This window comes from Phyllostomus hastatus, unplaced genomic scaffold, assembly GCF_019186645.2.
Source record: "Phyllostomus hastatus isolate PE091 unplaced genomic scaffold, TTU_PhHast_1.1 phas_scaffold_442, whole genome shotgun sequence".
NCBI lineage: Eukaryota > Metazoa > Chordata > Mammalia > Chiroptera > Phyllostomidae > Phyllostomus > Phyllostomus hastatus.
This window is the reverse complement of record NW_025334030.1, coordinates 5,853,471-5,866,058: the sequence shown is the minus strand read 5'-3', so window position 1 is coordinate 5,866,058 and position 12,588 is coordinate 5,853,471. Positions and strand designations below refer to the sequence as shown.

Sequence of the window (12,588 nt, the reverse complement as noted above, 5' to 3'; positions counted from 1 at the left end):
TTTTCCTGTAGGGCAGAGTCCTTGAGGCCTCTGTGCTTACTTCTTCCTGTGGGGGGTTGCGTAGAAGGTGCTCTCTCTGAGGGCTGAGCTTTGTGCCCCTTTCCCAGTTCTTGGTCTGGATATTGACAAGCTGGGCCCACAGGGAAAACTGCAATCAGTCTTTCCTGCTGGAGTGACGGGGGGCGGGGGGGCTTTGTTGCCCACAGTGGGTCTGGGTCCCTGGGGGAGCCTTCGGAGCTTGGGATGCAGTGTCAGCGGGCCTGGTGCAGGGGGTGAGGGAGGCTGGTAGTGGGGCCTGCACCCGGCCCCAGCAGGTGTGCCCCCGCCCGCAGGAGCGAGTCTCGCAGTGCTGTGCGCATCAAGGTGCTGGACGTCCTGTCCTTCGTGCTACTCATTAACAGGCAGTTCTATGAGGTGTGTGTCCTACGGCTGGCGGGGGAGCTCTGGGGCATCGGGTTCGGGTGAGGGTCGCCTTAGAGGCCCTGCATGGCCCTCACGGGGCAGTGAGAGCCTCTGGGGTTTGCCTGGGCTCGGGGTCTGCCACTCTCCTCTCTGGCAGGTTTTCTCAATAGGCTTTGTCTGTTTACTCCTTTGTCTGTCCATCCATCCATCCTTCCTTCCATCCATCCATCCATCCATTCTATGGTGTGCCTGCCAGGCCTGTGCTGGGCTTAGAGATGCTGCTAAGCAGCTGGTGGGGATGGGGGGGTGGGCATAGTTCCTGTCCTCAGGGAGCTTCAGCCTACTCGTCACCCAGAATACAGAAGAGTTCTGTAGAGTCTTGCATGGGGATGTTTTCCTTTTGCCTTTGTAATCACACTCACTCTCTGGACCCCAGCCCAACCACTGGCTGCCTGTCTGTCTTCTGCCAGTTTCTTCCCTCCAGTTCACCTTTCACTGCATTAGTGTTCAGAGTCCCTCCTTCCTGCAGAAACTCTATTGTGTGCCTGCTCACCGTGCCCTTCCCTCCAGGAGCTGCACCTCAGGCTGTCTGTTTTCTCTTGCTTCCCAGCACACCTCCTGGCACTCTCAGTGTTCCTGGGATGTGCTCCCTCCTACCTTCTCAGCCTTCCCTTCCCCTGCGTCTCTGTCTCTTGGCATTCCAGCCTTCTTCAGAGTCCTGCTTGGAGCTGCCTCTTTTAGGAAGCCCTCTGGGTTTTCAGGTTCCTCACGTCAGGGTCGGCCTTGCCCTGCTTCTATGAAATTCTTCTCATGCTGTCCCATTGAAGTGGACTCTAATGTCAGGGAGAAGGTCTTCCTACCCCCAGACACACAGAGGGCCTTCCGTGTAAGATTATTCTTAATTGTGACATTCAGTGACAAAGAGCAAGTGGGGACATTCGCTGTTGCATCCTATCTGAGCCTGTGGTCCTATGCCTAGGCTGGGCCATTGAGTAGCTGTCGCTACTCTTGAATTGAGGGGCCAGGCCCCCTAAGCACTGACATACCCCTGCCGTGGGTTTCTTGTTTCAAGGGGTGGCTCAGCTGCTTTCCAGCCTGTCACAGATAGCCACCCTCACACCTCTGTGCTTGCTGCAGGAGGAGCTGATCAACACGGTGGTCATCTCACAGCTCTCGCACATCCCTGAGGACAGAGACCACCAGGTCCGGAAGTTGGCCACCCAGTTGCTGGTGGACCTGGCAGAGGGCTGCCACACTCACCACTTCAACAGCCTGCTGGACATCATTGAGAAAGTGAGAGCTGCGGGGGCATAGGGTGCTGGGGTGCCAGAAGCACCCCCTTCCTCTTTGGGGCCAAGCCCTGCAGGCAGCAGCATCCTCTGGGCTCTGTCTCCATTGTCTGCGGAACCCCCGGCTGGGTCTCTTGGAGGCAGGGCTTCCCTCCCAGCCATGATGGGCCGGTCCAACGGCGCGGCAGGCCCGCTGCTGCTCAGCAGCATCCCAGGGTCCCGGGAAATGGCTGTGGTGGTGTTTCAAGGTGGGCTGGTTTGGGGCTTGGCCCTTTGTCTTCCCACACAGCCAATGTAATTTTCTCTTCATTTTGAAATGTATCACAGTATCTAAATGGTTCCTCACATGCATAATGTGCACCTCTCCTTTTGAGGAGGAGAGGAGAAAGGGCCTGCTGGCGGGAGAACCGAGTCTGGTGGGTGCTGACTCTGGGAACCTGGATACCAGAGTGACACACAGATCTTCTCTCCAAAGGTGATCGCCCGCTCCCTCTCCCCACCCCCGGAGCTGGAGGACAGGGACATGGAGGCGTACTCCGCCTCCTTGGAGGATGTGAAGACTGCTGTTCTGGGGCTCCTGGTCATCCTTCAGGTGGGCCTGCACTCTTTGGGAAGGCATGCGATGGCCGGCTGTGTGTGTTGGAGTGCTGATCTTCGGGGACACTCCTCCTGGGAGACCTGGGCACTCCCCAGGGGTCAAAGAGAGCAGCCTGGGTGTGATCCTGACTTGTCGCAGTGTGGTGGGGGAGGGGCCTCAGCCTGGGGAGAGCCATCCCGTGCAGAGCTGCTCAGTCATTGCCCACCACCCCTCAGCTCTCCCAGCAGCCGAGGGAGGGAGGGCTGCCATCCATTTGGCCCCAGGGTTGTTTAATTTTGTTAACAGCTTTATTGAGATGTAACTTACATGCCATATAATTCATCTGGGTAAAGTATATGATTCAGTGGTTTTCAGTGTATTCAGACTTCTGCAGCTATCACTATGGACAAGTTACTACAGGGAACTTTAGAATATCTTTTTAAAAATTTTTTTACTTATTTATTTTTAGACAGAGGGGAAGGGATGGAGAAGGAGGGAGAGAAACATCAATGTGTGGTTGCCTCTCATGTGCCCCTTAACTGGGGACCTGGCCTGCAACCTAGGCATGTGCCCTGACTGGGAATTGAACCGGTGACCCTTTGGCTTGCAGGCTGGTACTCAATCTACTGAGCCACAACAGCCAGGGCTAGAACATCTTTATCACTTCAGAAGATACCCTGTGTTCCTCATGGAGCACACTGCGTGCTTGTCCTGCCCGGGTGTGCCCTCTTTTGCTATGTGGTTTTGAGAGCATGCTCTTTCGGCCCGCAGGGCCCCATCTCCCACATGGCTGCATGGTGCTCTACTGGATGGACTTTCCCGGTTTAGTAACTCATTCCCTGTAGGTGACGGGGGCGTGAGGATGATTTTTTGCTGTTACCAGATGCCTGTGTGGGGGTATCCATGAGGCAAAGTGCTGGAGAGCAGCTGGTGGCTTAAAGGGTTTGAGCATTTTGAAGGATGGCAGATGCTACCCAGTTACCTCCAAAGCTTGTCTGGTCTCTCTCCCCCGGGTGCCAGCTCCCTGGCTGCATTGTGGCCTCTTGCCCTCATGGTGACAACTTTCTCCGCAGACCAAGCTCTACGCCTTGCCTGCCAGTCATGCGATGCGTGTGTACGAGATGCTTGTCAGCCACATTCAGCTCCACTACAAACACAACTACACCCTGCCCATTGCCAGCAGCATCCGGCTGCAGGTATGACAGGCCTGTGTGGGTGGTCAGTGGCTGTGGTGGGGCCCAGCCACACCTCGGGGCCAGCCTCAGGTAGATCCTCTCCGGGGCCTAGCAGCTGCCTCAGTCTTGGTGGTAGAATGATCTCAAACAGGAGAGGTGGCGGATGTCCCCGGGAGGGATCTCCAGCAGACTGTTTTCTCCTTTAGCACCAGCGGTGGCACCTTCTGCCCTTCCCTTTGCCCGCAGCACCATGAGCCTCTGTGGCATGTCAGTCTGAGTCACACAGTGGCCTGCAATGGGGGCAGAGGAGGGGTGTCACGCTGATTTACAGGGTGGCACATGTTCCACTCCTGGTGCTCAGAGTCTGTCAGCAGCCTGTAGCAGAGGGCGTGAGCCATGTGTAGGGGCGGGGCCGGACCGGGCAGACCGCCTTGAGCTTCCACTGTGGGTGCTGGCACCAGGCTGAGCAGAGGTCACTGGGACAGAGGCCCTGGTCCTTCCCAGAGCATCTTCCTGATCGGGCAGCCCTCTGTCATTTAGGGAGCCCATTTAAGTGGCCTTTCATTCATTGGAGGAAGTGACAGTGTTCTGAGCAGAGGTCTCTTCTTTGGCACCTGGGGCTGGGCCGTGCAGTGCTGTCCAGCCAGCATGCAAGGCATCCATCCCTTCGTCCTGAGGGCAGGACCAGCTACCTATGGTGTGGAAGGATACAGCATTACCAGCTGCTATGGGACTGTCACAGAGCCCTGGGGCTCTGAGGGAGAGGCCAGGAATGGCATACCTTACCACTGACCACCGCTGTCTGCGTAGAGAAGTTGGGTGCATTTGCTATTAGTGAAAGCAGCATTTCCTGAGAGATGTGTGGGCTTGGGGGCACGGGTCAGGCATGGTCCTGCTCTGTGGGTGGTGCTTTCTGTTCCCTGCAGGCCTTTGACTTCCTGCTGCTGCTACGGGCCGACTCGCTGCATCGCCTCGGCCTGCCCACTAAGGATGGGGTTGTGCGGTTTAGCCCCTACTGCGTCTGTGACTACATGTACGTGTGGGTCGATGTCTTTCCCTACTGCTGAGGTCAGCCTTGTTTCCCCCGGTTCCAGGACATTTGGGTTTGGAACCTGTGGGTGGAGCTGGCTGCGCTTCCCCCCAAGGACTGCTGTGTGTCTGAGGGATAGACACAGTTGGTCTTCTCACCCTCTTGCTCTGTGGATCAGGTGTTTCAACCTCAGTGCTTCTCCAACTTGATTCCACAGGGAGCTGGAGAGAGGCTCTGAGAAGAAGGCCAGTGGCCCACTGTCACCACCCACCGGGCTATCTGGCCCAGCATCTGCAGGCCCCACCGTGCGGCTTGGCTCTTTGCCCTACTCCCTGGTGTTCCGTGTCCTGCTGCAGTGTTTGAAGCAGGTGAGGTGGCTGGTCCCTTGAGCTGCAATAGTTCAGACTGAGCAAGGACTGGTGCCGCTCAGACCATATGTACGGGTCCTTTCCTGCATTAGTGACCTTGGGAGGTTCATCACTGGTTTTCAGGTGTCACCCCAAGGTTCCACGGCAGTTTTGTAACCATGTGTTGGGCACCTGCTGTGTGCAAACCACCACATGGAATGGGCTGAGGAGACATTCCTGCCTCTAGAAGATGGTTTTGGTGCAAAACTAAGGTGTGCAGACAGATAACTGGAATCATGGAGCAGGGCTGGCCTCAGAGGGAGGCACAGACCGGCTGAGTGGGACTGCAGGTGGGTGCAGTCACATCGGGTTGGAGGCACCTGGAGTGCAGGTAAGGTTAGTCTTGAAAGGCGGGGAAGGTTCCAGTGGCAAGAGTAAGCAAAGTGTGGAAGCAGGGTAGGTGCAGTTTTATTGGTGGAGACTTAACTGGGTGGGACGAGGAGGCAGGAGAGTTCAGGTGTGTTCCCTGACAGGAGCCAGTGAGAGAGAAGTGGGCAGCGGTGTGCCGTGGGGCAGAGGGCAGAACAGCCCGTAATAGGCTAGGGGAGCCCCCGAGAGCCGTAGCAGGAGGCAGGGCCAGGTTGCTGGGGGCACCTGACGTTGGCATTAAAGGGGACCATCAGAGACTTCCCATGAGTCTCAAGGCTTTTAGGACTTGCGGCTGCTGGTGTAGCTTATGGACAGTGGTCACTGCCAATGGAGGTTGGAAGGGCCACTGACTCGGTCTGGTGGTGCCAAGACTGTCCTCCCCATTGTGGCCCTGGGTTGGTTGCAGTCCCTCGGCAGTTACCTGGGCTGGATGCTTGCTGCTGCTCCCCTTGAGCTGGTGTAATGGGCTGGATGCTTGCTGCTGCTCCCCTTGAGCTGGTGTAATAGCTTTTACCTGCCGTACCTCATTGTACTCTGGGTGGGCATCAGTCAGGGCCCCTTAGCATCAGTGCACAGGCAGGCAGTCCCAGGGCCCCCATTGGGCAAATGGGGAGGATGGGGCCAGGAGTGTGGAAGTTCCAGTAAAAAGGGGCAATGTTGTGTCTGCACTGGGCCTCCTGCTCAGCCTGGCACAGGGAAGGGCAGCCACTGCCTTCCCCGGCTCTCCCCAGCCCTCCCTGTATAGCCCAGGAGTGTGGAAACCAGAAGAGGAGGGTCCACAGCCCCACCCCACCCCGCAGCTGTTCTGTTTCAAACAGCTTCAAACCTGGAAACTCCATGCTTCAGGGTGCAGACCTCCCCCGACTGATGTGTCTTCCTGCAGGAGACTGACTGGAAGGTGCTGAAGCTTGTGCTCAGCAAGCTGCCTGAGTCACTACGCTACAAGGTCCTCATTTTCACCTCTCCGTGCAGTGTGGACCAGCTGTCTTCAGCTCTCTGCTCCATGGTAACCTGCTGCTTTCTGTGCTGGTCACTGGGGGTGGTGCTGCAGCATAGCTCCTCCCTCCCCAGAGGCTTTGAGGGAGGGGCCGTGGGCTGCGTGGTGAAACACGGGACTGCGGAACTGCGCTCCTTCCCAGATGCGCTCCTTCCTAGATGTGGTCTCTGGAGTGCAGATCATGCCTCCAGGATCTGCCCTCCCTTTCTCAGTTTATGGGGCAGCACGTGGGAGGTCCCTGGTGTAGAGCTGGAACTTCAGAGACTGAGTGTGATGTCTCCTCTCACGTCTCCTCTCCTTTCCTGTCTTCCTCACCAGGGTTCTGTGACAGGCACATCAGTTACATTTCCTCTCTTTCCTTAGCATCAGGGTGGGTGCTCCTCCACTTCTTTGAAAAGCCGGACCTTTGTCCAGAAAAGGAAGTAGAAGGCCCTTGGGCTCTTGATTCCTCCTCCCGCTGGGCCTTGGTTCATGGGGGCCTCCTTGCACCCTCCAGCCATCCAACACTTGGCCTAGCCACCAGGCAGGGCTTCACGTCTGGCCCTTGGTTTTTAGCTCTCAGGTCCCAAGACCCTCGAGCGGCTTCGAGGCACCCCGGAAGGGTTCTCCAGAACTGATCTGCATCTGGCCATCGTTCCCGTGCTGACAGCATTGATCTCCTACCATAACTACTTGGACAAAGCCAGACAGGTACTGGATGGGAGAGTGACAGTCAAACTTTGCGGTGCCTTGTCCTCAGGATTTTTCATTAAGCTAAATGGGCACAGTATTTTCCTCCTACCCCATTGTAGCTGCTAGGCCAGGGCGAGGGGACTTGGCTTTGCTTCCCCATGTGCCTGCTGGACCCCTACCACCTGGTGCGGCCTGGAACTGCAGGCACCTGACTCCTGGGATCCGTGGGCTTAATGCACCGCATGACTATCTCCCAACATACAAACAGAAGCATCCGTTCTTCGGGGAGCGTTGCCTGGCTTGTCCTTGCTGCAGCTCTAGGACAGGTAGCCAAGCCCCTTGGCAGAGTTTACCCTGTTTTGAGAGGTAGTGTGGCTGGGCCATGGTCTCCCAACTTCTATCTGCTTCCACACCTGCCATCAGGTGCAGCGAGCACAAACAGTAATGCTTGTTTTCTTTATTCCTTGCTGCTGGGAGTGAGGTCCACACTGAGCCCTTACATTCACTATCATTTAAATTCTGTAGAAAGGTCAGGTAGCATGTTCAAGGTCATGGCCAGCAATGAGAGGGCCAACACTCATTCTGGGCTTTCTGAGCCCTGAGCCTGCACTCCTGATCACAGCACTGTCGGGAACTCACACTTAATTCCCCACTCCACTCCCTCCCTGAACCCCCAAAGGGGCTGCTGGCCATGTGGGACTACAGGTTCCCTGAGTCCTTTTGAGGCGGGAAGTATTTCTCAGGCGTGGGGCAGCTGCAGGAAATCATAATCATCCATGGGGCGTTGAGGCTGTGGCCCAAGCTTGCACTTGGCACTTGAGTCCTGCGGGCCCAGCCTCACTGTCTTTATGGAAGATACCGCCCAGGGTCGGTGTGGGCCTAGTGACCTTACTGTGTCAGGCAGAGCCTCCCTTGCAATAAGGCCAACCGGTTGGGGGTCCCAGTGCCAAGGGAGTGAGGGGCCCAGCATGTCCTGGTTCCAGGATGGTGGCTGGTGGGGAGGTGTCAGGGAGTCCCTGACTGGAGCAGCTCCAATATCCAGTCAGCTTGGGTGGGGTCAGCTGCTGGTAGCTCTGCTGCTTAGGCACTCAGAGACCTGACACAAGGCTCTCACCCTTTATAAGCCTTGGCCTCCTGTGTAGCACATTCTTGAGTGGGCTGAGGGGTGGACAGTGCCCTAGCTCACCAGCACAGCTGTCAGCAGATGGGCAGGGGTGCAGAGGGCCTGCTGTAGGCCCAGGTCCGAGACAGCCTGTGCTGCCCCATAGCGGGAGATGGTGTACTGCCTGGAGCAAGGCCTCATCTACCGCTGCGCCAGCCAGTGCGTGGTGGCCCTGGCCGTCTGCAGTGTGGAGATGCCCGACATCATGGTCAAGGCTCTGCCCATCCTGGTCGTGAAGCTCACACACATCTCGGCCACGGCCAGTATGGCCATTCCACTTCTCGAGTTCCTGTCAAGTAAGTATCTGTAGCTCCATGTATGCAAATGTGTGCATGTGTGTGTGAGTGTGGGGTGGACCCTTGAGTTTGGGTCTGCGCCCTGCCCTGCCTGAAATAACCTGGGCCGACTTGTCTGACCTCATTTCGTAACCTCTCTGTGGCTGCCTGTCAGTGCACCATCCATCCTATTGGGAACCCTGCAGATGCCACCCCCTGCTGTATCAGGACCTTTGCACCTCCTGCCCCTGCTCCTTGAATGCTTTCCTCCTTCTTGGCCTTTGAGTAGTCGGCTCCTTTTGTCCCCTTAGTGTCGTTTTAAATTGTGCAGAAGTCCCCTATTACTTGCCATTGGTCCCTGCACTCAGCTTGGCTCTCACAGCCTCCTCTTTGTCCCCCTCAAAGCACTCAGCACAGCTTGGAGAGGGTTTTGCAGACCCATTTCTCAGGTTGTGACTTCTAGGAGCCCCAACTTCATTCCCAGGATCCTAGAGTGTGTTTGGGCTTCAGCGAGCCCCCGTGTTGTGGACAGCATGAGCCAAGCAGGGCCAGCACTTCTGCGAAGGGCCACATGCGGCCTCTGCTACACATTTGTTTTGTCCACAACCCTATAAAAGTGTAAAAATGATTCTTACCTCCAGGGTCATACCACTGGCCACTGGCCAGATTTTGCCATAATTTGCCAACCCTTGGAATAGAGAGCCAAAGCCAAAGGTTAGGGGAAGGTCATATTTCAGTGGACTGTGGCCTTTATTCCTTGTAGCCCTCTTGGGTCAGAGTGGCTGCATTGCCTTTCAGGCAGCACAGGTCCCTGGTGACCTCAGCCCCCTCAGCAGCCTTGGCCTGTCCCTGCTGGACTAGCCATGGGCTCTTACTGGCTGTGTCCATGTTTTTGCAGCTCTGGCCAGGCTGCCTCATCTCTACAGGAACTTTGCAGCAGAGCAGTATGCAAGCGTGTTCGCCATCTCCCTGCCATATACCAACCCTTCCAAGTAAGTGCTGGCATGCGTCCCCGAGGAGGCCAACCCAGGGGCCTCTGCTTGTTGGAGCCAGGCCCCTCGGAGCAGAAGGCCCTGTAGCCTCTGTGCCCTAGAATTGGTCTGTGCTTCCAGGTGCTGAAGCATCTCCCTTTTCTTCTCACAGGTTCAACCAGTACATTGTGTGCCTGGCCCATCATGTAATAGCTATGTGGTTCATTAGGTGCCGCCTTCCCTTCCGGAAAGACTTTGTTCCTTTTATCACCAAGGTAAGCCAGTGCTGGGGCTGGGACCAGCTCTGCCATTGGCCGTCCACGGCTGGAGCAGGGTGATCGTTGGGAGTAGAGGTCGGGCATCATTCGGTGCTATTTTTATGGTGCCTGGGGGCTCTGCTGAGCCTGGCTTGCTGGGGCAGGAGCTGCCACTTCTGTCCTAGATCTGCAGCTCGTCCCAGGCTGGTAGTATACCTGGGTGGGGCTGATGGGTGCACAGGGAAGAAGTGTGTGGGTGCCCCAAGGGCCAGCCTTCCCAACCTCCAGCTCGGGTCTGCTCCACTCTGCCAGGGCCTGCGCTCCAATGTCCTCCTGTCTTTTGATGATACCCCTGAGAAGGACAGCTTCAGAGCACGGAGCACCAGTCTCAACGAGAGACCCAAGAGGTGTGGGGCCAGTCATGGGTGTGCCTGGTGTCCGGGTGGGGCGGGGTCAGGTCTGTGAGTTGTCACCCGTGACCAGCATGGTGCATGCAGTGCCTGGGGCTGACCGGCTGCCCCCAGGCCAGTGAATGGAAATAGGATGCGTGGTTGAGGGTGTGCCCCTGTTCAGGCCATGCTGAGCACCAAGACGCCCTCGGGTTTTGAGGCAGGGCAGGGCCGGGCCTCTGAAGGCCACTAGTGCTCCACATTCAACTGGAGAGTCCAGAGACCTTTGCACCAAGGCTGTGGCATCGTGGAGTCTGTTTATTGGGCTGTGGCCAGACCTGGCCTTGCCTGGGTGGCCAGTGCAAGAGGTACTGAGCTGGGGATCGGGGTGCCAGCTGTAGGGCCTCTGGGTCTGGGTCTGACTCCATTGGATAAGCCCAGGGTTGCATTAGGGTAGCTGTGACTCCTGAGAAGCTGAACGCTGGGATGGGGAGGAGCCCCAGGGCCTGAAGATCCTCCCCTGGGGACCCAGGTCAGCCCAACCTCTGGCCAGGGTGCCCCTTCTCCAGAGCTCACGCTCCAGCCCCTGGCCAACCGGGAGACGTGTTCTTCTCTGCCATCACAGCCGCTTCTGCCGGATCTGACAGAGCTGTGCTAGGCCTTGTGTTCTTGTTTGCATTTCACTTGAATGGCTGCCCCCTCCAGACCTCTACCTTCCCACCTAAGCTTTTTTGGCTCTCCCTAAGTGGGAATACGGCATTTTCCAGAAAGACCAGGTCAGTGCCTGAAGTCACAAGCATTTCTCTCAAGCTTCTGGTGGCTTGGGGCCACTAACTAAGAACTGGCCTCGTTTGAACAATTAGTTGGGGGCTTCAGCTCTTCCTGGTCCTCAAGCCCCGGGGCAGTGCGGGCCTTCCTCAGGGTGCGCATGGGACCCCGGTCGGCACAGCCTGGAATCTGCCGTGCAGCGAGATCCACACGTTTAGTTTGCACTAGTGTTCTTTGTTTTGGTATCATGTGTGAAACCTGACTTTTTCTGTCATGTTTACAAGATGTATTTTCATGCATTTTTGTTTTCTGTTTCTTCCCCCTGCTAACTGGCTTCTGGCATGGTTTTTTGTTCGTCTCACCCACGGGCTCTCCATCTGACCCTGTGGCCTGTGACCTTTCCTCCTCATTCCTCAAATGGCTTGCTCTCCCCTCCCGGGAGCTGGGCTCCCTGGGGCTTGGGCCTTCCTTCCTCACCTGGTAGTTTGAGGATAGCCAGACCCCCCAAACAAGGCTTGAATAACTCTCCACCCGTCAAAGAATTCAAGGAGAGCTCTGCAGCCGATGCCTTCCGGTGCCGCAGCATCAGTGTGTCTGAACATGTGGTCCGCAGGTAGTGGGCTTTGTCGGGCGGGGGGCTCAGACCCTGGAGCTTGGCCCGTGAAGTGGTGCTGCCAGGCGGGAATACCCGGGTGGCGGTGCATGGGGCTGCTTGCATGACTTCGTTGTCTGCCCCTGCCCTCCCTGGCTGGAGCAGGAAGAGAGCCTGAGTGGCAGCCCCCAGCCACAGGGGCCTGTGCTGGTAAGCCCAGCCCTGAGTCCAGGGAGCCTGGCAGTGAGGGATGGGAAGGTTGCATTCTGTCCCCAAGCCTTGTACGAGCATGGGCTGGCTACATGGCATCCTCAGGCTGGCCTGAGAGCCCAAAGCAGGGTGGTTCCTCTGAGAAAATGTCCAGTGGCAGCCTCCTGTAGGCCTGTCCCCAGTGGTCATGGGCCTTTGCAAATTAAAGCAGCGCCCACGCAGGTCAGGTGGGAACACAGTCTCCAGGGTTTGGCCTTCCACATCACCTCTAGTGGACTTCTTCTTGAGCTCTCTTGTAGAAAAGGTCTGCTTTCTGTGGTAGCTGAAAGGGAATTCCCTTTTGTAGGGCAGTGGGAACAGTGGCCAACCTGGGAGGGGCAGGGGACACCTGGGTTCTTAGGGGTGAAGTCTCGGTCACTCCTCCCTGCTGTGTCCGGGTGCAGGTGTGGGCTCTCAGGGGTCTCTGCTTCCTGCCGACCAGGCCGGGCTGCACTGCACTGAGCAGGGGACACCTGTCTCCTCACTCGGAAGCCTCCTCATACCTCAGTGTCCTGCTGCTCGGAGACCCACCTTCTCGCAGATGCCTGGCTGGGTCCCGGCCTCAGGCCTGCCTCCACCGAGTGGGATGTGGCTGGGTGGGAGGGGAGATGGTCAGGGAGGCTCCCTCTTAGTTTTTTTCCCGGCAAATTCTCTGTTATAAGCAAAATATGTCTAAGGGGCTGTGGAATTTATTATGCCAGAATCAAACTTACATAACCCCCTGTGGTCACTGGGGTGCATGTGGAGCGCGAGGTGACCTGAGTGTGAGGGTGGAGAGCTGCACACGAAGCCCAGACTCTCCCTGTCCTCGATGGGAGATGGCCCTGTGGGCAGAATGCAATCTTTGTGCGTGTGTACCCCGGTCTCGCTGTCTCTGCATGACTAAACTATTCTGCCACGAAGCCAGAGTCTAACTCTCCTATGCTTTGGTGAGGGAACATCCTGTCTTTCCTGCCTCCTAAGCCTCTGCTCCCAGGAGTGGGCCTGGGTCTCCCATGAGCTCCTGC

The 12,588-nt window shown here is 57.0% G+C and overlaps 1 protein-coding gene across 11 annotated transcripts in view; it reads left to right on the top strand.

Annotated features, from left to right (window-relative positions):
* The window catches only part of TSC2 (TSC complex subunit 2), a 36,084-nt gene that overhangs the window by 12,645 nt on the left and 10,851 nt on the right, over window positions 1-12,588 (top strand). For 6 of the 11 annotated variants that reach the window (XM_045820844.1, XM_045820845.1, XM_045820848.1 and 3 more), the window contains exons 14-26: window positions 333-414; window positions 1,540-1,695; window positions 2,167-2,283; window positions 3,342-3,464; window positions 4,370-4,476; window positions 4,691-4,841; window positions 6,133-6,255; window positions 6,802-6,936; window positions 8,187-8,376; window positions 9,254-9,347; window positions 9,499-9,601; window positions 9,896-9,990; window positions 11,225-11,353. In XM_045820844.1, coding sequence (XP_045676800.1) covers window positions 333-414; window positions 1,540-1,695; window positions 2,167-2,283; window positions 3,342-3,464; window positions 4,370-4,476; window positions 4,691-4,841; window positions 6,133-6,255; window positions 6,802-6,936; window positions 8,187-8,376; window positions 9,254-9,347; window positions 9,499-9,601; window positions 9,896-9,990; window positions 11,225-11,353 — 1,605 coding nt within the window. The remainder of the gene's footprint in view (window positions 1-332; window positions 415-1,539; window positions 1,696-2,166; window positions 2,284-3,341; window positions 3,465-4,369; window positions 4,477-4,690; window positions 4,842-6,132; window positions 6,256-6,801; window positions 6,937-8,186; window positions 8,377-9,253; window positions 9,348-9,498; window positions 9,602-9,895; window positions 9,991-11,224; window positions 11,354-12,588) is intronic. The other 5 variants (XM_045820854.1, XM_045820853.1, XM_045820851.1 and 2 more) reach the window with 1 other exon arrangement.